This window comes from Corapipo altera, unplaced genomic scaffold (assembly GCF_003945725.1).
Source record: "Corapipo altera isolate COAL_440 unplaced genomic scaffold, ASM394572v1 158, whole genome shotgun sequence".
NCBI lineage: Eukaryota > Metazoa > Chordata > Aves > Passeriformes > Pipridae > Corapipo > Corapipo altera.
The window spans coordinates 980,632-1,004,758 of NW_020884977.1; the positions used below are offsets into that span (position 1 = coordinate 980,632).

Consider the following 24,127-nt stretch of genomic DNA (forward strand, 5'->3'; position numbering starts at 1 on the left):
GTAATAAAAGAGTAGACCACAAGCATCTATTTTAAAGTTCTGTTTTGCAGATGAGTGGGACTGTGCTGACACAACATGTTTCCAGGAATATTAACTTTAAACTTGCTAAGTAGACTTCTAGGCCAATTCCTTTGTAAATTGTCAATAAGATATTATAAATGTATACCTTAACAATAATTAACAATTAAACTCTTCCTCCTTATCAGACCTCCACAAAATCACTGTGATTTTACCTATATTTCTCTTATTAGGCTAATTCCCACGGGAACATAGAATGTTAAAAGTTGCCAGCACAGATTTTTGAATAGGAGTAAAGAGATGACCTTCTTGCCTAACTTACTGTGCCTGGAAAAGCTGTAGATAAAACAATCTATCCTTCTTATAATTACTCAGGGATCTGGGGGGAAGGAAAAAAAAGCAAGTACTGTGATTTTAAAATAACATATATAAATGTAACACAGCCTAAAAGCCATGAGCGGATTTTGAATGAAAAGCAGACACCAATTAAAGCAGAAGGAAAACAAAATCCAACATCACAGGAGTCACCTGCAAAGAGCAGAACCAGCCACAGGAAAAAAAAGCCCCCGCAGCAGGGGAGAGCAGGGCTCACTCTGATGGGACATTCCCTGCACACACAGGGAAAAGGGAAAATTCTCCACTTCTCCAGTCCAACCAGACAAGAATAAAGGAGCTGATGAGCTCTCATGCTTCTCACTGTGTAAACATCTTCTACAGTGTAATGGACCATCCTGTTGTTTTGGGGATTTTTTTTAGGGGGGAGGGGTGATTATTTGGGATTTCCTTTCAAGGGTGTTGGTTTGGGTTTTCACTATTATTACTTTTCATTCTTTTACCCCTAAAAATTCTGAGACTGGGGTTCCCACAGGACCACAGATATGAGCATATGGGCTGAAGATGTGTCAGGAGTTTGGGACCAAACTGCAGGGAGCAAGAACACCTTCCCTGCCAATAATCAATATTCTAACCAACGTCAGATGCAAAGAACAGCAATAATTTTATCACAGCTTTGCAGCTCTTATATCATCATGAAAAATGGCAAATTCCTCCACATTTGTTTTCCATCCTGAACTGCCTGCTTGTGTACTCTGTTACTCCTCCATGAGACCGAAAAGACAGAAGCATTTAGCAGCACTTGGACAGAGCAAGAGCAATCTGTCTCCTCTGCCATGCACTTGGCTGCCCAAACTCCAGGCATCAGGTTGAGGTGTATCCAGAGCTGCTGATCAGGTATCTGGAATTCCTGTTCTCTCCAAGAAATTCCTAGTATTTAACAGATATTGGAAACTTCTAAGAGGATGAGATGCAAAGAGAATTAAGCTGGGGTCTGTTGCTTAAATACATCCCGAGCCTTTCCTACATCTGAATGCCCTCATCAAAACTTGCATTCAAGGAGTCCAGTCAGTTGGCAGAAAAGACAAATATTCAGAATTATCTCAAAGCATTGAAAGAAAAATTTAAAAATCTTCTCCCACAAAAAACTTGCAGCTTTGAAATGAAATAGAAGAGAGCAGGAGAGAAGAGGGCAGTAGTGAAGAGTATTGAATATATATTTTTTTCCACAGTAAGATCATAAAAAACACAAAGCAATGCATTTAATTAGTTTTTCTCTAATTATCTCCTCTAACACTTCCCCTCCCCTTTTTTTCCAAACTGAATATCAAACAGATGCATTCAGGATAGGGACTGAAGTCACTTCATTTCAATTACAGGGCTTTTCTGTCGGAATTGCAAGAAGCTGCCGCACAAAAAAAGTACAAAGAACATCCCGCTTTTAATAAACTACTTTTTGGCAAAGGAAATTAGATCAGCTCAAGGTTTCTCCAATGTCACACAACAAAGATGCTGCAGCACCCTCCCGCCCTTCCTGAGAGTCATCTGATCCCCGCTCCCGCCTGCCAGGACACGGCCAATGGTTATTTCCAGGCTTTGGCTTCCCACTCCCGTCCCCAGCTGTGCTGAACCGCTCTTGTCCTTATGCTCGCTTTGAGTCGGAGCCAACTAATCTTCCTCGGATGTACCTGGCAAGAGCGAGTCCAGTTGCGAGTCTTTTTCCATCAAAATCTAAAACTTAGAAACGAAACCCAACAAAAACTACGGGGGAAAAAAAAAGCCCAACGAAGCCACGCAACAAAACCCACCAAACTCCAGGTTTTCGCACCACTTACACCAAGTGGCAGCAAATGGTCAGAGTGGTGACACTCTTGCCAAAATATACAGCATTACATGTGGCTTAGCTCTAGAAATGTGCATTTACAACCCACACAACATTTACTGAACCCAAAAGGACTTAAGAGCTCTTTGGTTTTGGTTTGTTTTTTTCGTTTTAAAGAAGGTGCAAGACCTGTAATTACCACTACTGTGACGTCCTCAAAACTCAGCATTTTCCCCTCGCTCTCAACAGTATCGGTTTATAAATGACTGTTTCTAACTATGCCACTTATAAACTTCAAGTTCAGATCAAAATTTGCACGTTATTCTTTTACCTTACACAATCTATTTGAAAATCAGCTTGATCAGCTTCCTTACAGCTGAGGAAAACCTGTCATTTTTTTCCCCTCTAAATTTAACTACGCAGTTAATATTACCGAGCCAACAAACAGTAAATGTGGGAGGTAAAATAAGGAAGGTGGTTGGTAGGGATTTTGCAAAGATCACTACGTGCCCATATATTTGACTCGATTTTTATTGAGCAATTTCTAGGTGGGCAAAAAGCCAGCTGAACAGAAGGAGCCAGCACAGGCAGGTAGCAGTCACCCCATTTAGGGTTGTTATGTCCAGTTGTTAAGGGGAGCTGTCAGCTCAGGTTGTACATCAGTAACAACAGGAAAATGCATCACTACCAACCTCGCTACCTTGTAATTTAAAACATATACAAGTGACCTGCCTGTGCCTTGTTCCATAGGAAAATGGTATCGTTTAAGCTCTGTAAAATACTCCCATACACAAACCATGCTTGGCCATTCACTGTTTTCCTTTGAAAAAGTTGGGAGTCTACAGAGGTATTATCTTCCTTCATTTCACAAGTATGTTTCTTAATGCACAAAATAATCAATATTCTAACAAATACTACAGCCTTTTATATACATCTCAGCATTTTGCTGCAGCAATAGTGAGCAATAACGTTCCAGAAGTTCATGTTGTACACATTTCATCATCTAATGCAAACATTTGCACATATTTTACATAATCAAGGAAAAAAGTCTCACACAAACAGTCAACACCATGAGCAAGGAGCCCCAGCACTAAACTCAACAGGCCTTTTGCCACCAACTTCAGGGAGAAATCTTTGCTGTTCAGGTTATCAAAGCAAGGAGAAGACCCTTGACAAGAACATACATCAGAGAGGTAACACACACTCCTCTGGCCACATCAGGAGCTCTGTAGCCAAGAGAAGTCTTGGCAACGTCCCACTGCAAAGCAGCACTGGTGCAAGACAGAGAGTAATCAAAGCTTTCAGACATCCTGAGCTGTCCACCAGAGTCCCTGTCCTAGAGAGCAAAACAGTCTTCAGTTTATTTATTTTAATATCTTTAAGCTAAATCTGTTTTTTTTTCCCATGATGTTGCAGATGTCTGGATCTAAGGGAAGTGATTAGAGAAGGCTGAACAGAAGTATGAAGTTATTTTGATGCAGTGATGTGGGAACAAGTGCTAAGGAAATGCAAGAGGGCAGCTCTGCTGTGTTGGTGCCAGGCTGGTCCCCTGGCCATGAAGCACAGCACGTGATTTGACTTAATTACTGGGGTTCTACAACAAACTTTGCCTGGTGTCAGATGAAAAAGCATTTAAAGGTTTAATCATCTTTAAATAACATTTCCAAAGATTGTGCCTTGTTTTTCTGACCCAGTTTATACAATCCTAAATGGAAAGAGATTAGGAAATAAACATATGCAGTGCAAAAATCACAAGTTTTGTTTTGTGAACTTAGATCAATAAAGTGGAAGGGATAAAATACTTAAAGATGTAACCATTGAGAGAAGATCTGGAGAATGTAGGGGCAGACAGCGAAAGTATAGCTCTTCCTGCTGATGTGATTACCTCTAAATGAAGCCAGGACACAATCTAAGGGGAACACAGACAGATGGACACGACACTGATTCTGCTTTCAAATGCTCTGGGAGAGCTTGAACTTTTCTTAAAAGCTTAGTTCTTGGGTGTTTACCTAAATGTTACCCCCACTGATTTGAATGATTAGCAGACCAATTAATTCACACATAAATATTCTGCTGGAGAAACAGCAAACCCAACTGCAAATATAAATTAACTTAATGAAAACATTCCATCAAACTGTGCCATACTTTCATCTCTCTGACCTGAAAGAAAAAACCTGCTTCTAGTAAATGTTGTTTGGCAGCAGTGAGCACACAAGCAGATGTGTCTGCAGTAGTGCTTCATTTCCCAAAGCATGAGCCTCTGGACATCCCAACTGCTCTCATTTACCACGTGTTGATTCACACCATGGAGAAGTCCTGGAGCACACACGTGACAGTGGAAGATGTACTCCAGGACTTGCCTAACGCACTCCACCTGCTCTTGGCCTTTCAGCCCGCTGGAGCAGATCAGAGCCAGCAGGAAGGAAAAGCCCTCAGGCCCATCCACTGCACACACTGCAGGGTTTGATGGTCTTGCTCTACAGACCTGCACCCCTTGTGCCTCCTTACTTGGTAAAACACATTGACAACAACATGGGGAAGGAATTTCGTGTGCTTTGTATGCATCTGTGCAAAAGGGCATGTTTTCATGCAAGCATGTAACACAAAATCTGAAATGTTTTATTTTTGTCTTGCTTTATCACCTTACACGCTGCAAAGGAAACTATAATTATTATCAGCATAATATCTAACTGCACTTTCACCTTATAGAGTAAAATGCTGATTCTGGAAATAGCTCAGCCTACATTATATGGAGACATATGGTCACATCTACATTATAAAGAAATTGCACAAGAGGATGAATCTCTAGATTGACGCAGTGCTTGTAAATAAACCAAGTACCACAAGCAGATCAGGGCCTTGACTTCAAATTATATTCATTCTGATTCCCTAGACCCAACTCATGTGATTCAAAGCTGTCCAAAGGTCAGTTTTTGGTCTGGACCCTTACTGATGGCCTAACATGCGTTTTGGTAGGGTCACAGAGGGGAGTTTAATGGAGTTCCCCTGTCCCAGCACTGCTGTGCAAACCACACCAACATGTGCTAAAAGGGGGCAAGGTAATTCACTTCAAGACTGCAGCAGGTCTCCAAAATTAAGTCACAGAACCACAGAATGGTTTGGGCTGGAAGATCATCTGGTTCCAACCCCCCTGCAGATGCCAGCAAAAATAATGTTACGACATTTAAGCCACATCAGTGCAGGTCCTACGACTCAAATGGGCAGCCCCAGGTTCTCAGGAGGTTACAGCCCTCAGCTGTCACACACATCCTCATGCCTGCCCTTAACTGGGAGCAGGGCAAGGCAATTCAAAGCACCTTGGCCTAGGAGGAAAGCAAGCTAAGCTGAATCAATCTGCTCATCGTTTCTCAGGCTAAAAGCACGCTCAGGTTACGCAGGGTAACATTTCTAAGCCACGGTAATGTGATCATTCCTACATCCCAATGACTGACTTAGACATTCCCCAGTTATTGCTAGAAGAGGCATAAGTAATGCTCTCCTAACTCCCACTCGTTGGCATAGATCAGAGGACACCATGTGGAGATGGGCAGAAATTGGAGCAATCTTTGGGCTATTCAACAGGTCAGACATACCTGAACTGTCCAAAGGCACATATATATTAGACACAAAAATCTGAATAAACATGTGATTCACTCCCCACTGCCCAGTTGGAGCAGACCACACATGATATCTCATTTATGGTGCGTTTTATTAGTGGAAAAGCAAGACACGACCCTATTTGAAAAGCTGCCACTTACTGAGAGCTTGCAAGATGTTGTTAAAAACACTGAAAATGAGTGAAACGGACACTTTGCTTCGGGAAGAATGAAATGGGAATGACTGGTACATGTCTTGGTCTCAACACATAAGACTTAACAAGTCTGATGATAAACAAATGGTTGCAAGGCTAACAACAAAAGCTTGACAGTTAGAGGACTGAGTGCACATATGAATTTACCATGGGATTAATTTAAGTTAGATGCAGGCAACATTAAAAAAAAAAACAGAAAATCTATTACATTCATTAAGAAATTAAATGTAACAGTGAAAACTGGTATTTAATACAGCTTAAGCAAGCAAAACATACACTACATAAGCAGGGATCTTTCCAAAAACTCCACTTTTTGATCCCATGAAGAGTCAGGAGTGCTGTGTTGAAGTGCTAGAAAGGCTCATGATCCCTGCCTGCCTAATGATTTGAACATATTAAACTAGTATTCTAACACATTTAATACAGTGTAACAAAGCCAGTTCTCTTCTGATATCTGACACCTTTAAACAATTAATATATTTCAGGACAAGCTGTATTTCTAGGTAGTAAGTGGATCTAAGTAAAAAATAATCAAGAGATGTTCTTCCTATCAGTGGAGTGATTGTAACATGAAAAGATAGGAACGTTATTGCACAAGAACCACTAAGCTTTCCCCTCAAAGATGCTGTTTTTTTAAATATTTCATAAAGTTGCTTTTTCAAGTGGCACTAAATATTTTTAAAGATGTTACCTCCTCACTAAATGTCTCCTTAAGTGGCTGCTTCTAACAAGGCAGCTGCTTTCCAGCCATTTAGCTTTTCTACACACTCCAAACATCACATAAGCGGTGCCTGACTCCTCACAGGGCCTGACCATTTTCCAAGCACATACACAGACCAGCAAGCACATGAGTGTCCATGCACAGGTAGCATTGAATCACCACACATATGTTTATCAGAGTATTTGATTGTTACTGTCATCTAGAAATACTGTTCTTGTGGGAGACAAGCTGGAAAAAGCAGAAGGGAAACTGTTCAACTTTGATGAGATTTGACAGGAGAAGCCCAAAGCTTCGCAACCTTGTTTTTCCTCTACGCCTTTCAGAAAACACAAAGTTTAAGCAATATTAAATTTTCAGTACGTGCTTTTTCAGTATCTCCTTGATTTTTTGACTTTACGTAGCCCACAACAGAAGGAGCAATTCCCAACGTAGCTCATTACACACTTGAGTAAAGCTATATCCTGCCACAGGTCCCTGGGATCTGTTCAAGGAATGGCCAGAGAGTCACACACTTCTCTGAAAAGTCCATCTTTCTTCCCGTGTGGACACTGCTTTCTTCCACCTACCAGCAACTGAATCCCCCTCAGCATTTCTTGCAATGCTGTTGAAGCAATACATGCTCTTTGCTACCAGCCAAGTCCTACTCTGCTGCCTCACCCTCTCCTCATTCCTTCAAAATCACTTTTTCACAACTTCTTTTCGTCTTTTTGTTACAAGCGGTAGCTCAGGTCTTTATCTTACAGACGCAAAAGTGAATTCACATCAGACAAGGTGCTCACCATCAGTTTAAAACAACAGACCTCAATTTTGTCATTATCTCCTCGTCCAAAAAAAAAAAACATTATTGCAAGAAAATTCTACAAGAGATATCTCCATTGTCACGTAATCACACTCTGCTTGCTCACATCCACCTGAATGCAGCCTTCATCATGCTGTTCATATTATGAGAGTAAATGGTGACCCTGAAAACACATTTTATATATGTGTATTTCTCTGCACACCCACACACTTACCCTGGTGTTCAAGCCAGTTTTTATTCAAAAGAAATAGCAGCAATAACTACACGCTCATTAAGAAACACAAACTTCAGAGTTCTGTCTAGTGAGGCTTTATGAGGATTCTTCTCACTTGTAACTGCTCACAACAACAAATGTGGAGTATTACAAGCAGCAAAATAAGAGTAGCATAAACCAGTTTTACCATTCTCTCATTTGCAACACCTAAATACAAAAACTGTCGTGTTTTTCCAATCAGCTAAATGCCAGCTGCAATGGTATCATTACATCTTACCAGATCTAACAAATCAACAAGCAAAGCAATTAAGACCATATTAGAGACCATATCTTACAACATAATCAAAAATGCTCCTTTACTTCTAACAAAAAACATAAATGTCAAAACAGAAGCTCAGAGCTTCAATTCTCATTTTCTGGCTGAGCAAAGGCAGTTAATCTAGTTCTAAAATGGCATCTGGTTTTGAGAAGTAGCTTGCAAAGATCTGGGATATGAAATGGCACAAACCTCAAAAAAAATACAAAAAAGGAAAGCAATCATTAGGGAGGTATAGGCAGAAAGGAAAAATATGCAGAAAAGAGAATGTGACAAAGAAAAGTAAAGCAGGAGCACATTAAAAAAAGACATGGTCTATAACAGAGAATTGCATTTAACAAATCATCCTTTCAATTACAAGTAATGTAGTTATAAGCAGCTCCCACTCCTCCAAATCATTGATATAAAATGGAACAAGGAAGTAAGAAAAGGCAGCAAGAAACATAAAATTTTAAAGTTTACCATACGGTTTAAAAAAAAAAAAAAAAGAGTTGGGCTACATCAAGGAAAGTAATCACTAAATCTGTTTATTTTCTTTCAAGTATTTCTCAAATACAGAGCTCTGTCATGAAAATGATCGATCACCAGGCAATCTTAGTATGCCAGGATTTTATTTCATTTTTTAAAGCGTTCAAGGATGCATAACAACTTGTCAGCACTGCACTTTAAAGTTTTATGATGTTTTCTTTTCCTTCCTTTCACGGCCAGCCTTGGTACTTTATCCGGAGCGAAAGCAACGTAGCTGGGCCACCCCGGCGACCCACAGGCACCTCGCTCCCCAGCACGGAGAAAGGGGGGACAGAGGAAAACAGCCCAGCTGCCCCAAAGCAAAGCAACACAAAATCTCAGCCAGTTATGACCTCTGTTTCCCCGCAGCCACGAAGGGTAAAAGAGAACAGACAGATGTGAGAGCTAATCCTGTTATGAAAAAAGTCGACAATAACGCGTATTTCTGCAGGCTGGCGGTCTACGGCGTCCCTGGGAAATGGATGGTGCAAAAGCAAGATGCTTCTTCAGATTAAATAACCAAACGTAGCTTGACTGCTTTCATATTTTGTTACAACTAAAAATTAATTTAGGGGTATTGGTGTCTAGCATTTGTCTGCTGTGAAGCTCAACTTCATTCAATTTATGTCTGTCATTTTAAAAATTCAGTCTATGAAGAAATGATGGTTGCGGTAGATGGCAAGTGATAAGAATGACAATCTAGTCAGGATGGCAAAATTGAGAAAATTAAATTGTACAACTGCAGAAGAATCAACAGTGAGATCTAAGTTCAACACAACGTAGGTATTTCTAAATATTTGCCGTGTAAGTAGCAAATTTGACTTTTTTTCTTTCTTCTCCAAAAAGAAACCTTCAGTGGATTCAGATCACCCCAGTAACTAGAAAAATCACTTAAGGAGGGTCAGCTAGAACGGACTGGGAGGTCAAAGAGCTGCCCTAGAAAATGAACGGACCCATCAAGGTGAGATTTGCACAGAGCAGGACGACACAGAATGCTAACCGAGCTAGGGAGATTTTACACAGACTGGGAAAAAAACACACAGGGGGGAAATAAGGCAAAGATTAAAACACAAAGAGGTCAGAAATAAAACTTTTGTTTCTAACTGTGTAGAACCACTTCATTTTTAATTCTCTCCGTTCACAAGAGAAAGAACAAATATATGCACACAAACACACAACTTAGAGCAATTAACAGTGCAGAAGGAAATAAATCTGTCAGCTCCCGAGAAGGTTCACATTATTCTTACAAAATACAAACGAGCCTATCTTACAAGTATTTTAGGCCAGGATTTATCAAAGCACCTTCCTGAGAAGCTGAAAACTATATCTGATACATCAAAGGCAATGGAGAAGTCATAGCACAACTAGAGACTCCAGAAAACTAAAAACTCTACCCACAGTCAAATGCTGCACTTGTGGCAACGAATCTGAGGAGTGGAGGAGGGAATAGGGAAGTGATAAGAATAGGATGAAGTGAGTGGTCCCAATGATGCTGGTGAGACTATGTATAGCATAAGCACATGCCACTATAAATGCAGACTGCACAATCCACCCCCAACAATGTACACATCAAGGAATCACCAGCAACATCCTTGGAATTCTTCTAATTCACCTTTTATATGGAACACTGGGAACCGTTTAGATAGATCTGTGCTGAAATGCTGGAGCGAGTTCAAATAAAAGCCACACCATAATCAAGGCTAGAGGAATTGATGTATGAAGAAAGAGGAAAACAGCTAAGCATGCCAAGCTTGGAAAAGATGCAAGTAATGAGGATTCTTACAGCTCACAAATATCTGAAAGATGTAACCATTGAGGAGAGACAGTAATTAGTCAGGACAAAATGGGCTTAATTTCAAATAACACAAAGGAAGCACAGTTGCAAAACAGCAATAGTTTCAGGAGATGCTTCCTGAGAGAAAAGTGCAAGAACAGTTATTTTAAAGCATAGAGCATCCTATATAGATGTATACATTAGATCATCTTATGTGGAGTGAGTTGCAATCTGTACCTCTACACCATGATCCTAATAGGTGGCTGCTGGACACAGGGGATGACCAAAGAGCCCTTTACCATTCTTTTTTTTGAGGTGAATGATGCTGCCATCTATTCCAAACCAAACTGCACAAAAGGTTTGTATGGAAATATAACTATATTGAGTACTTAAACATTCGTTCAAACGAAAATTTTGAAGTGATTACAGCTAATAAACATGCTATTTCTAAACCTCTGAAGTGATATTATGATTCTGATAGACCATATGGTTTCAGTGTATTTATACTGCAACGAGCTCTTTGGAGCCTTTTTGCATGTCAGCTGTGACTGAGGAGGTGTAGCAGGGACACACAGCAGGTTTGGGAGGAGGATCTGCTGGGGGACTTGGGGGGGACCCCACACCTCCCTTGTGGTGGGTTGTGACACTGCTGCGAGCTACTCACCCCACCCCAAGCCTCACCCCTGCCAAATTTAGGGAGATGTTTCCTCAGCTGAAGTCACCCTTCCCAACCCCAATACCCAAATCAATAATCAAATGTTGGGGTTAATTGGTAACGAATTAAATTAAGCAAAATTCCCCGTGTTGAGACTGTTTTTCCAGCAACAGGAGCAGATGCTTTTCTAGAGGCAGTATTTAATTTACCAAGACCCCATTCACTTGCTAACAGCACCGAGTTTGTTCAAGACCTCCTGTGTCATTGGGAAAGTCATAGCTGCTGTAAGAGTGCCCCTAAGTAAACAAGAAATGTTGCTGAATAACACAAAATGTCACCAACTTCCTGCCACATCGATCCTGTTCTTTAGAGGGACACCAGAAGAACCTCTGCAGAGGAGGGGCACTAAGTATTACTTCTTTATAGGTCACTGAGCTATTAACATTTTTTACTTTTTCTCACTGTTCCCATGGAATTATGTCATGAGACAGAAGCACAGTCACATTAACCCTATTGCAAACCTGCCATTCGGCTGAAAATGTGGCCTATTAGTAATTAATCTTAGAACTGGAGGTAATAATAGCACTCTCCACTTCACTGATAGCACTGCTCACCCTGCATTTATAGCTCCTACAAGGACCCTTGACAGGGGAGAGAACCAGGGGAATGTGTCAGCTACTCCAAAAGGAGACAGGAGCTCCTGACTTTGCAACCTGCAACTCACCAGACCCTTTTTCTTCCTTTCTTTTCCTGCAGTTGAACACACACTTGGAGAGACAAAAGGTCCGGTTTTTTTTTTTTTCCCCTCTCCTCTCGAAGCGCACGTGTGAGACTCATTAATGTTAATTGGATTTATGAATGCCAGCCGAAAAGAGAAGAAACTGTAGAGATTTCCCATTTGCAGGGAAACAAGCAAAGGAACAATTTCTTGTTCGTCTCGCTGATGAAGAGACGAGGAAATAATGGATGAGTCACTTTACATTATGATTCAAAATTCTTAAAATAGGAGAGATGAAAACACTGATTTCTGTACGGGTCATATTCATGTAAAGGACTCTTTCTAAGAATCCAATTTGAACCTTCAAGTGTAGTCCTGCTTCTAATTACCCAACTCCAAGAATAAATCATGGTCTCTGAATTGTAATTATACAGATTTGTTGCTATAATTCAATTTGTCAGGTGTAAAATACAAGTGTAATTTCCTCTACCCCCCCCCGTAGCCTTCAAAAAGACACTGAACTTGAGCCATTTGATAATTTATTCCATATTGTGGCTTTCACATTTACTATGCATAAAACTTCTGACAGATTTTTTTTTTTTTAGAAGGTGATTATATACAGCTCTAGTTACTCTGCTAACTGATCTGAAAATAAATCCACACTCATCTCTTGGCTACGACACAGTCAGCATTAGCCACCACCTACCTGGCCCTGTAGTGACCAGAGCACTCCAAGGCAAGCTCAGAATTTCTCCTACCTGTAATGGGGACGAGGAAAAACATACACAATCTTTGCATGCACAGATTTGCTCTACAGGAACTTCTTCAAGGTTAGTCTTCTGCTCAGTCCCAGTCAACTAACTGGAAACTCTTTGTATCAACTAGTCCCCTCTTAAAGAAAAGAGAGATTCAGCTTTGGAACTGCCTTCCCCCAAAATCATATTTCCTCTAAATAAAACATGAGCTACAAGAAATTAGTACAAAGCCATACCAATTCATTAAACAATAGGTCTGAATATACAGAATGTACATTAAAAATATAATATATAAAAATATTCATATAAGATAACAAAAAAAATACATATATAAATTTGTCTATAATATGAGCATATATTAAAACAAAACAAAAAAAAAATCAACCCATCAGCATATCATACCTGTTGTATGAAAATATGCAAAATACCTGACCAGTTTTCTGGAAATACTCAAACTATGAAAGTACATACTGCACATACCACAGTGTGAGAGCTCTGTAGGCTGAAGAAGACAAGCTTGATGGTTCTTTCCTTATTTCCCCCCCCTTTGGAACAACCTGCATCTCCAGAAATGCAGGAGTGCAGCATATAATGCCTTTAGAAAATGCTTGGCTTGAGTTTTCCTTGCCTCTGCATAAAGCTGTTCTAATGACAACAAATCAATCCCTCCATCCGTTGTGCTCCTGAATACCTTTTAAAAGCCTTTCCAAAATTAAGATTATAGACTCCAGCAATTTTTAATACGAAAAAGTGTGATCAATAAAATACTGCTGATAATGCATATGATTTGTGGAGAGTGAGAGCTAAATATGAATGAGTTTTGGACAAGTTCCGAGTCTATCATCTTTCCTAATTACAAGTTGGGTCACTGACTGTGAATCGCATGACTCAGCTCGGGAATCCCTACAAAGAAACCCTAAGTCGATTTAATAGTTGCATTTGATTTATTTGTTACTCAGAGCTGGAACAAGCCCTGTGTTTCAGACCTCTGACAGTCGAGGGGCTCCCTGGAGGAGGTTTGAGCCGACACCGCTCCTGCCAGCCCGCCAGCCATCATCTGGGATGAGGGAAGCCACGAGCATCCAGGGGGGCCCAAAAGGCTGGGAGAGCAGGGCAGGGCAGTGCAGTGACACACCTCGCTCCCCGAGGAACCTCATCACACACATTAAATTAAAAGCTACTCTCCTGCAGATCAAACACGGAATTGTAACCTTGAGTAAGCACGAAAGGGATATTTAGTCCCATGCTTTGCTTAAAAGCAGAGTAAATTAAGGCTGTTCAGTCAAGTTTTGGACACCTCCAAGGGTAGAGGTGCCACGGTCTCTCTGACCACCTCTTTCCAGTGCTTGACCACCCTCAATTTTTTTTCTTTTTCCTTGTATCTGATCAGGATTTCCCATCTCTTAACTTGAGCTTGTTTCCTCCTATTACACATCTCCAAGACAAGCCTGACTGACCAAAAATTCTCCAAGTCCGTCTGGTTTCCCAGTGCAAGAACCTGAGCAAACGAGGCAGACAAGGGCCACTGCCACCACGAATATGCTGACAGTGAAAGGCAAACCTTTGCCACGGCCTTTCTCCTGTTCCATCTTAATATCAGCCAGGGTAATAATCTGTTATCATTTGGTAACTCCACCTTTTCTCCCTACGAAGTATCTTGGGTATTTTTGTTTCCTTCACATACCCAGCTGCGGTTTCCTTTCAGAAACCGGAGCGCTGCAAAACTCCACTTTTCCTTCTTTACTTCTCGGTGTTTTATAAAGCAGGTCCTCTCTGGGCACACTTGATCACCGTGGGCAGTTGCCAGCAAAGCACTACAGGTACCGGGTTTCACCAGACTTTTCTAATTACATTGCTTGACACTTCCATACCCATGAGCACTCTAAGGTGTTTCATAAAGAAACCCTCAAGCATTTCTGACATCCTGTTGGTAGCAAAGCTTTTCTTTCTGCTCAACAGGCTGTCGCTCTTAAAACCCCACAAACCTTTGGAAGTGGTCCTTTAAAACTGCTTTAATCTCTTTCTAATCATTAATTCTACCCGATATTCCATGCAAATTCGCTTATTTGCCAAACAAACAGGTGTCAGATGATTTATCAGCTCATTTGCACAGCAGAAGGACAAGCAAATATTATCTGGAGTTTTCTCCCTCATGAAATATTTTCCTTAAAACTTATCAGAGAAAAATCAATGTTACTTTTAGAAATATCAATGCAAAGAAGTAAAAAAACCCATCTATTCAGCCATATGTTCCACTGTTACTCCCAGAGTACTCCGAAGTATTAACTATATTTTAAGAACGTTTCATAAATAAGCAGCATAAAAGGTATTTTGCTTTAAAAAAGGCTACTAACAACCTTGCTTTATTTGTATAAACAGTTGCTTACTGCTCACGTAAGAAAGCATAATGTTCTTTATGCAATTACATGAAGTTTCCAGAGTCTCACTTTTAAGCAAATTTAAAAACTTTCTTTGACAATTAAGAATATTTTGTAAAAACAGAATACTTAAAAAAAAAATAAAATAAAAAAAAATAACAGAAAAACCACCCTGGAGACTACAGTCACAGTATATAGTCACACTATATATACATATATATAGTCACAGTATATAGTCACACTATGGCAAGTATATAAGAAGCCTATTTATATCACTTCTTTACTTTGCCTTTTTTTTAAAAAATTCAGAAACCAAACCAAATGTGTGTTCAACATCTAGATAAACATTTTCCTCTGTTATTCAAAATGGGGAGGAGATTTTGATTTAATAGAATAGGTGTCTCCTATGAGCTTTCTGTTTTCTCAGTATCAATGATTAGGGGCATGAAAATGAGTTAACCAAACATGTATAAAAAACACAACATACTTATGTATGTCATCCTTCCAAGGAAGAAGGACCAAACATTCTATATGACTAAACATCTTTAAGCAACCTTCTCTAAATAACTATCCATTTCAATAATGACTAGCTTAAAAAAATAAAAAAAAAAGCTTTTTGTTTTATGGATTTAGGCTCAAGGTGTCACATGGACTGCTTGGCCAGACCCCTCTGTGCATCCCAACTCCACACAGACCCAAGTGTGTCCCCAGCTTTTAACTCCAGACATTTTATCAACATCCATTTGATGAAGGAGAAGCTGATACACTACTCTGTAATGGCTATTGTGCTTTCCTGTCAAAACCACTTCCAGCAGAAATTAAATACTTAGAAATCACAGCTATTTAAACAATTACATTCTGCCACGTAAATCAAGCTGTAAGTGTATTTATTGAAAAAAGCAATTCACAAACTTTATGGACACTGACACAGAAAATACTTCCCTCTTTTTATTTCTTTGCTTTTTTTCCCCCAGTTACAGCTTTACAGGTCTCAGATCATAGAATCAGAACAGTTTGGGTTGCAAGTGACCTAAAATCAGTTCCAACCCCTGTGCCATGGGCAGGGACAACCACACTGATTTTTAGTTGCTGTGGAAGTATGTTACCAGTTAGATGGAAAGGAAGCAGCTTTCCTAGTCCAGAAATTCATTTCCATAAGGCAAAGAGGCAAATTCTAATAGATGGTTTGCAGCACCAAGAAAACAATCTGACCAAGACTTGGCCAATGTAAGCAATACATCTACACACAGGCTGAGAGAAACCTTACAACCTGAGTATTTGACTTCAGCTGGGTCCCAGAGGAGGTAGCCTGATCACTTGTTACTTGGGGAAAGAAGCCTCTCTAAAAATATCATTCTCACACACACAGGAAAAAAAATCATTTTAAAGAAATGCAAATCAGCGTGGTCAGACAAAAAGCCTGACGAGTCCTAAATCATTCGTACAAAGCAAGAATATAGATGAGCTTCTAAAAACAAAACAAAACAAACTCTCTCAGTTTCTCAACCCAAATCTCAACCTTTTCCAAGATATTTCAAGAGTTTTATGACAAACCCCTGTTCCTTATCATATGCAGTGGGGGGAGCAAGGCCAGGAGATCTCTCTCCAGGTCTTACGTGTAGATTTGTTCTTACAGCAGTGGAGGAAGAGTTTGCATTCTCTTTCTCACACCACTATTTCTATAGCTACCACCATTTCAAATTCCATATTGAAAATATTTGGAAATTTAATCTCCGAGTCAATTTTTAAAAAAATAAATAAATAAAAAAAAAGGATTCCACAGGAATTCATGTCCGCACACAACTCAGATGCTTCAGAACAAACATCCTCTGCCAAGGGAAAAATGAAACCCTCTGCCCAATCTGTACCTGCCATGGCCAGTCCTCAGAGAAAGGGAATTGTAAACGTATTTTAACAAAACCAATTAATTACACTATGAGTTAAAAATTCCTGTTTCCCGATGCCTTCAGGTAGTTTCTTATCTCTGTTGAACAAACAAGGTTAAACATGACAAATATTGTGCCTCCTTGTGAGTAAATGTTGTTTTGTTTACTTTGGGTTTTTTTTAAACAACACAGTAAGTAACAGCTCATCATAAAACAGTCTCTCAAGAACACTGGAGAAAAAAAAACATTTGTTCTCGGTCCAAAAATGTGTGGAAAAATAAAAGGGTCTGACTAGTATTTGTTTATGAGGGACTGGCCAGACAGCTGAATTAGGAAGGCTCATTCCCTCTGCCATGTTTACATTTGAATCACAAGTGAGTAAACAAAAAAAAAAAAACAACTCACTTTCCACCACCAACAGGCAGCATTAAAAGAAACTGTCCTATAAATAATCATTAACTTTATTAAGATATTCAATAATAGAAAATCCTCTGGGGGACTGATTTTGTGGGATTATTTTAGCTCATCCCTACATTTCGAGATGCATCTATTCAATGGCTTTAGGTTTTGTAGAGATCAATTGTTCCTGTTGGCATGGCTAAGTGCCATTCCAAAAAAGGGAATATTGCAATTGTCACCAGTTAGGGGCATCCAAGATCTTGCAGCTACTTAGTTAAGTCCTACATGAAAACCCAACATGCTGATCTAAAAGGCCACTCACTACTCAGTGTCCTCTAGATCCACTACTCAGAGTTAATTAGTGTTTTCAACATCCCTGCTGATAGGAAGCTCAGAGAACCCGTATGTTCCCAGAGCCTACAGGGAAGGCAAGACCTTTAGGACTGCAACTTGCACCTTGAAAAGGTGTAACAAGTTTAAGGACTTCAAAAATATCCGTGGTTTTGAAAACACGGAAGCCAACTTGCTGTTTTCCAGTCAGCAACCACGGTAAAACAACATATTGGCAACGCTGTTTTCCGAGTGCGAGCAACGTGTTAAAATTAACGTTGTGTATCTCTGAGCTACGAGATTGCTCCAGATATTTGCATCAGGAAATATATTCAAGGCGAAGGCTCTCCTCAGACTTACTCTTGAAGGCCTTGATCTGAAAAAAACTAAACAAGTGTACTAATTTAACCATGGTAATAGTCTAATTACATCCAACAGAATACCGACGTGTTTGAAGCTTACCATGCATTTAATAAGCTTTTACAGTACAAAAGTCTGCCTCAGTAATGGCTCTGAAGCAGAAGCTGCCCCAGTTTAAACCTACTGCGTGTTGGACTCCGGCTCCTGCTATTTTTTGGAGCAGAGGATGGACTCACACGGAGTCTGATGGACACAAGAGTGCTGCCTCTCACTGCACGAGCCTTGGCACCTCTCAGAATTGCTCCAGAAATGCACTTAAACTATGATAGCTTCCTGTCCACTCAGCTCACCCAAACAACCCCGCTGCTCCTGCTTTGAACCAGGACTGACACCAAAAAAATAAACCAAGTGGCTGCAGTTCGTACAAATGAACTCGAGAAGTGGAGCACAGTTATGATTTTATTGTTCCTCATGCTTTACCAGACTATTTCGTTTTCTTCTGAATGGTTGGCTTTCAATCATGGTCGAAGCGACGCTTATTAATTATTAAAATTAAATTAGGTAGACTTTATTTTGTCAGTTTAATATTTTAATGAGTGAGGGCTGTTCAGCTTCTCTCGCAGAAAAGATCTGAACGTTTTCAAGTTCCAAGCTCAGGTCAAAAAAGACATTAGCAGATCCATGGGGAACAAAAACACTGAAGAAAACAACAGGTGATTTTTTTTCACCCTTAACCAATACAACTCCAGTCTAACAACTGTACCCTACAAGCTCCGAAACACTAAAGTACGTTCCAAATAGTTCTATTAAACTCTGCATGTATAAGATATAATTTTTAAATTGCCCAGCTACTGGCAGTATATGATAAGGCAAACAGAATTGCAGGACCTGCTTCTATGAGTATTTAAAATAAACTTATGGTAGATATTGTTTATTTTATATATGTACTAGATGGCTTGCAAACAGTGGATGTTTACCCTGATTGTGCAGAATTACAACTGCAGTCTTCACCAGGAAAGCTGTTTTAAAGGCAGTTTAGTGCTTTCTTCCTGCAGTAGGGTATTGACATTTGTAATAGGAATTCTCATAAAATACATTTTTTTATGTCCACCCCAACGTGTTTACTTTAGTTGATGTGGAAAGACAAAAATATTCTACAAAATTTAAAAGAGCTAAAGACAACAGACAGCCTGAACAACAGATGGCACATTCAGAAGACACTTGTATGTCAGTATTTGAACTCCGTGTTCATAAAAGTAGAAGCATGCCCTAGGACTTCTAAAAGAAGTTTTATATATATATATATATACACATATATATACACATATATATATATTCTACCCCTGAAGTCCCCTGTGTACATATTTTTAACCAAAGTATAAACCTACAAATAGATGTAGGTGTGTGCTAGACACAATAATGGATTCCAGTGTTTGGCACATTTGGCCTTTTAACCAACCACTTACCAGGGAATTTTTATCTTACCTACTTTTGATCTGTATCAACAAGACACTTCAAACTAGAATTACAGTAGCAATTTACAACACACAGAGGTCTAAACCTCCTTGGCCAAGTAATAGCACGTTACTCGTTCGGATCACCAACAGAGAAAATGTATTTGTCCAATTAAAAGAAGTGAAGGAGCCCTACACCAGCTACTCAGACCAAACAAGGAGTCACTTCTCTTGCTGACCAACCAAAGATTCTACTTATTAACTAGGATAATGCCTTAAAATGGTTTGGTTTATAACCTGAAAGACGTTTTAAGGATTTAGAAAAATCGCCTGCGGTTGCAACTCCAAACAGCTGATTTCTCTCTCCAGAGAGCTATTTTTTCCACACAAGTTTCAATACTTTTTTGAGATTATAAACTGCAAGACAGCGGCCACAGCAAGGAAGATGAATTACGAAGAAAGACTACTGTAATTTGGCCTCAATACCATAAGACCTAAAAAAAAAAAAAATAACACAGTAAGTGCATTAAAAGTTCAGGAGATCCACGGTGCTTGTAGCAAACAAACTTCTATAAAATGCTACTGCTAAAAACAACAGCCTTGGAGAAAGCTTCAAAGTCACCAAGTATGAACCCTACCAAGAACTGGCCAACCAGTCAGGCCAATATCAATGGATTAAAACACCAAGGCATACATAAAAATGCAGGAAGAGCCTTAGAAATTTGGAACATCATTGCACAGTACTGACCCGTAGGGTAAGTTTTGACTTTCTTGTTCAAAAAACACCTGCCACCCAAAGACCAGACAGCAGTTGCTTCACTTGGGTGGTACACCAACAAAATGCCCCTTCCAAAGAGATGCCACACAGAGCCTTCCAACAGCAGATTAACTATTGCAATGAGACTGTGCAGATCTGAGGGATATTTCAGACAGTACAAACTGCAGTGGGAGAGGACAAAGTCTTATCCAACAGCCCAAATACCACCAGTTTCTTTTAACCATACATCTTCTGGAGTAACTTCGAGGTTTTGAGGCTATTCTTCCACAAGTGCTAAGCCCATTTCCCATCAATTCATTGCTCACATTTATCTTCCCGATAAGGAGCAGCAGATTACAACTGGGTAAGGGGGCCCTACCAAAACAGTTACCCAATGGGGGAGCACAGACACTGGGTACTGTGCAAAGCTGGGCTATCAGATACCCAGAACTATATGTAAATACATATCCCTTCATTTCCCACGACCGTCTCACTAAAGGTTCATTCAGAGGCATTTTTTTCGTATTTTATTTAATTAAAAAAGTTTTTACAGTAACCTGTTTCCACAGCTAACCTAAATCCAGCCTTTCCTTTGTTCCCTCTTGTGCTCTTCACTCTCAGCTCATGTTTTCCCAAAATGTCTTCCCCTGAGGAACAGAACTGTGGCCTTCCCACCCTCACTTCACATCTTTATCCCTCAGCCACTTCTCTCCACTGCCCAAATAAGCCCATCTCAAAGCCCTGCACTCAGTGGGCATTACAGATATTTATGCCTTGGAGAAAGGCCATGCCTAGAAACTAAGCAATAGAAACAGTGTTATTCCCTCTTATCTACCAAAAAGTTACTCTCTGATGTTCTCCACTGAGAAAAACTTTTATAGAAGGACAAAGCTTTGTTCTTCGTGTCCCCTACCAGGTGAGAAAAGGTTTGTAACTCTTTTTTCCTGTTACCTTCTGGGAGTTTTGAAGCAAAACTTCATAAAAGCTTTAAATGACTAACTCTGTGTGAAACAGGACACAGAGAGAGGACAAAAACGTAAGGATCACCTGCAGGGACAATCAGTCAGGGAAAATGTTTTTCAGTGACCTCTCCTGAAGAGCAGGGTAGAAAAAGATGAGTTTGAGGTGAATGGTAGGTCACTCCAGAAGGGGACAGTAGCCAAAAGGTCCAAGGAGCTTCCTCCCTTGAAACCTAATCAGCTCCAGGTTTGAAGATACACCATATAAAATCATCTTGAAAGCACAACTTCACCATTTGACTAGAACCAGCACTTTCCTATTTGCTGTGAAATTCTACTGTAGCACGTATCTTCATTTCTAGACAGAGTGTGGTGGCAGAACTCTTGAAAGAGAATCAAAGCTTAACAAATATAAGTTTTTCACGGCAGCAATTCTACCCTGTACAAGGAGAGGCTGTTTTCAGGTTCTCACTTTACAAGGAAGCAGTGATTTTAGTAAGTTTGGAGCACGGATGAAGAGGCAATGAAATGAATACTTTAAAGCAAAATAGGAAAATATGTCTGAGCTAGAGTAGCTCAAAATTTCTGATTTTTAGCTTCACAAATTGCTGTTTCTCCCAGTCTTATCCTAGGATGGAAGACACCAAGAGGATATTAAAAGTCCATGTGCTTACTGGAACTTCTAAAAACATACTCCACTTTGTATTAATAAATATTTTCATCAAGTCTGAAAGTTTATTTGCAGTGAAAGGGACCGATCCTCTGAAACAATAAACATCTGATCTTCCCATGAAAGTGACTGACTTGTACTCCAGTGCCTCAGAACTCTCACTCTGAACCATACAATCACCCTCTATCACAACCCAGCAGTATCTTTAGCTCCTATAAATTAAAAATAGCCCGAACAGAAATAAAAGTCTTGATGTCTGCACCTATACTATTTACTTCATAGTGAAGGACTTCATTTTGCCGCCCACAGAGCCAACATCTTCCTTTTTAACTCAGCAGAAACTTTGCCAGTTACACTACTCACTGCCCACACATAAATTTTTTGGCCGCTAATGTTTCCACCAGTAAATAAATCAATCAGGAATATGGAGAATGCAGGGCTGCTTTTTTGGCCACAAGAAAATAAAAAAAATAAAAATAATAAAATGCTGCTGGAGCAGAACCCATTATGAACTGCAAGACAATATACAGTCCAAAAGTTACATCAGAGTATTCTCAGTCCTGCCAAATGCATCTTTACTGAGATTGTTCAGTGAAAAGAAGGTGATGTATCATGCAGTTATTTGAAGTGTACCAAATATTTCTACAGTAGGTCTTGGGTTTGCAACTGTAACAGTAAAATATTACACACATATTGCCATCTCATGGATACTACAACACTTGTTTAAAATTCCAAGAACGCAATCCCTAACAGAAAAAATATGCAGAATCCACAGCAAGTAAAATCGTAAAGATTCACAACGTGAAAGCACGAATTCACATCTGAAACAGTCCAAAAATCTGCCTCAGATGCTCTCGTAGTAGTTTCTATTTTTATGACTTGGCTCAGACTTGCTTTAATCTCTTTATTTAGGGAGAAACTGCAAGCTTGCCAACTCTAGCAAACGTTAAGTACTTTAGTAAATTCCCCATCAATATAGGTCGTGCATTCGAGGGAACAAGGATGTGGTAAGACCTGCTCCATCTCCTCCAAAGGGGATTTCGGAGTAAGGCAGCGATGGGAGAGAGAGATAAACAACGTGGCTAAGCCCCTCTTTCAGCTCCATCCTCCTCTCCAGACATCTGTCCACACTTTGTTGTGCCGTGATTGAGATGTTACGTGATGCGGCTCGCCCAGCCTGCTGTTATCCTACATCCCTTTTATCTGAGCGAGCAGGAGAGCACATGTATTGCCAATGCTATTGCGTCGTCACTCTTCCATTAAAGTTCAGTAACGGCACGAAGCGAGTCCAAGCAAGTCAGCAAAACCATCGGAAACCCAATAGATGTCAAGATATCTAAGTACGGAGGATGAATACAGAAACAGTTCGAGCAGCCTGTGCACACTTTCCGGAGCATCTAGCCGAACTGCCTAAAGCCACCAAGTCCTGTCAAACCCCGGGGTTTGCTTTTAAAAAAAAAACTTGGCAGCCAACAAACCAAAACCTGTATCATTTCTGAAGCTGTGCTCGAACAAACGCATCCCTCTACCCAAGGGGCTCGGACAAGCAAGTAAACAAGTTTCGGGTCCTTCCCGCACTTCCCGGGCAGGACCTCCGGCTGTCCCCGCACCGGCGGGGAGTCACGGAGGGGGACACGGCACGGACCCCCCCCCCTTGCCGAGGGATGCCCTCCGCCGAGCAGCGGCCGCCTCTCCCCGACCTCCCCCGGGCTGCGGAGCCCCGGCCCTGCAGCTCCCCGCCCAGAAGGGTCCCCGGGCTCTCCCTCCGCAGGCAGCCCCACCCCGGCGGCTCTGCGGGGACCCCCCGCACCTGCCCCGGGGAGGCGGCGGGCGGGAGCGCAGCGCAAAGCACCGCGTCCCCGCGGCGGCAAAGCCCGGGCGGGCGGCCCCCGGCTCCCGCTAGCCCGAGCCGCCGCCGCGAGCAGGAGGAGGAGGAGGAGGGAAAGGGGAGGCAAGGGAAGAAGGCCATTACCAGAGTTTTGTTCCCGTTCTTGCTGAGGGGGCCGCGGAAAACTCCCTTGATGTTGCGAAAGTGCCCGTTGCTGAGGTGCGCGGAGCTGATGACAATGTAGTAGCACTCCATGGGGCCGGGGCCGCCTCCTCAGGCCGGGCTCGGCGGGGCCGGGCGGGGAGGGCCGGGGCCGGCGCTGCCGGGGCCGGCGGCGGGGCGGGGGGTGCGGCCCCTCAGGCGCGGCGCGGCCGCGGGAGGAGGAGGAGGAGGAGGAGGAGGAGGAGGAGGATGCGCGGCGGGGCGGCCGCGGCGGAGCCGAGCGAGCTGCCGCCGCCGCTGGCAGGCATAGTGCTATTATAGCGAGCAGCCTTGCCGGTCGGCTGCACTGAGCCAATGGCAGGGAGCCACTGGGCTGGTACCGAGCGCTGTCAGAGGAGGACATCTGTCACACGCCGCCTCCACCGCCACCCACCGCCCCACGCCCCGCTGCCCCCGCCGCGGACGGGCCGGCGGCAGGTAAAGGGGGACGGGCGGGGCGAG

General features: G+C 41.4%; 1 protein-coding gene across 2 annotated transcripts in view; it reads right to left on the reverse strand.

The window, feature by feature from the left end:
• ZNF804A (zinc finger protein 804A) overlaps positions 1-23,751 on the reverse strand; it is a 168,101-nt gene extending 144,350 nt beyond the window's left edge. For both annotated transcript variants that reach the window (XR_003531289.1, XM_027665543.1), the window contains exon 1: positions 23,609-23,751. Coding sequence is in view for 1 of the 2 variants with exons in the window: in XM_027665543.1 (XP_027521344.1) it covers positions 23,609-23,719 (111 nt within the window). In the remaining variant the exon portion in view is untranslated. The remainder of the gene's footprint in view (positions 1-23,608) is intronic.
• Between the last annotated feature and the right edge of the window lie 376 nt (positions 23,752-24,127).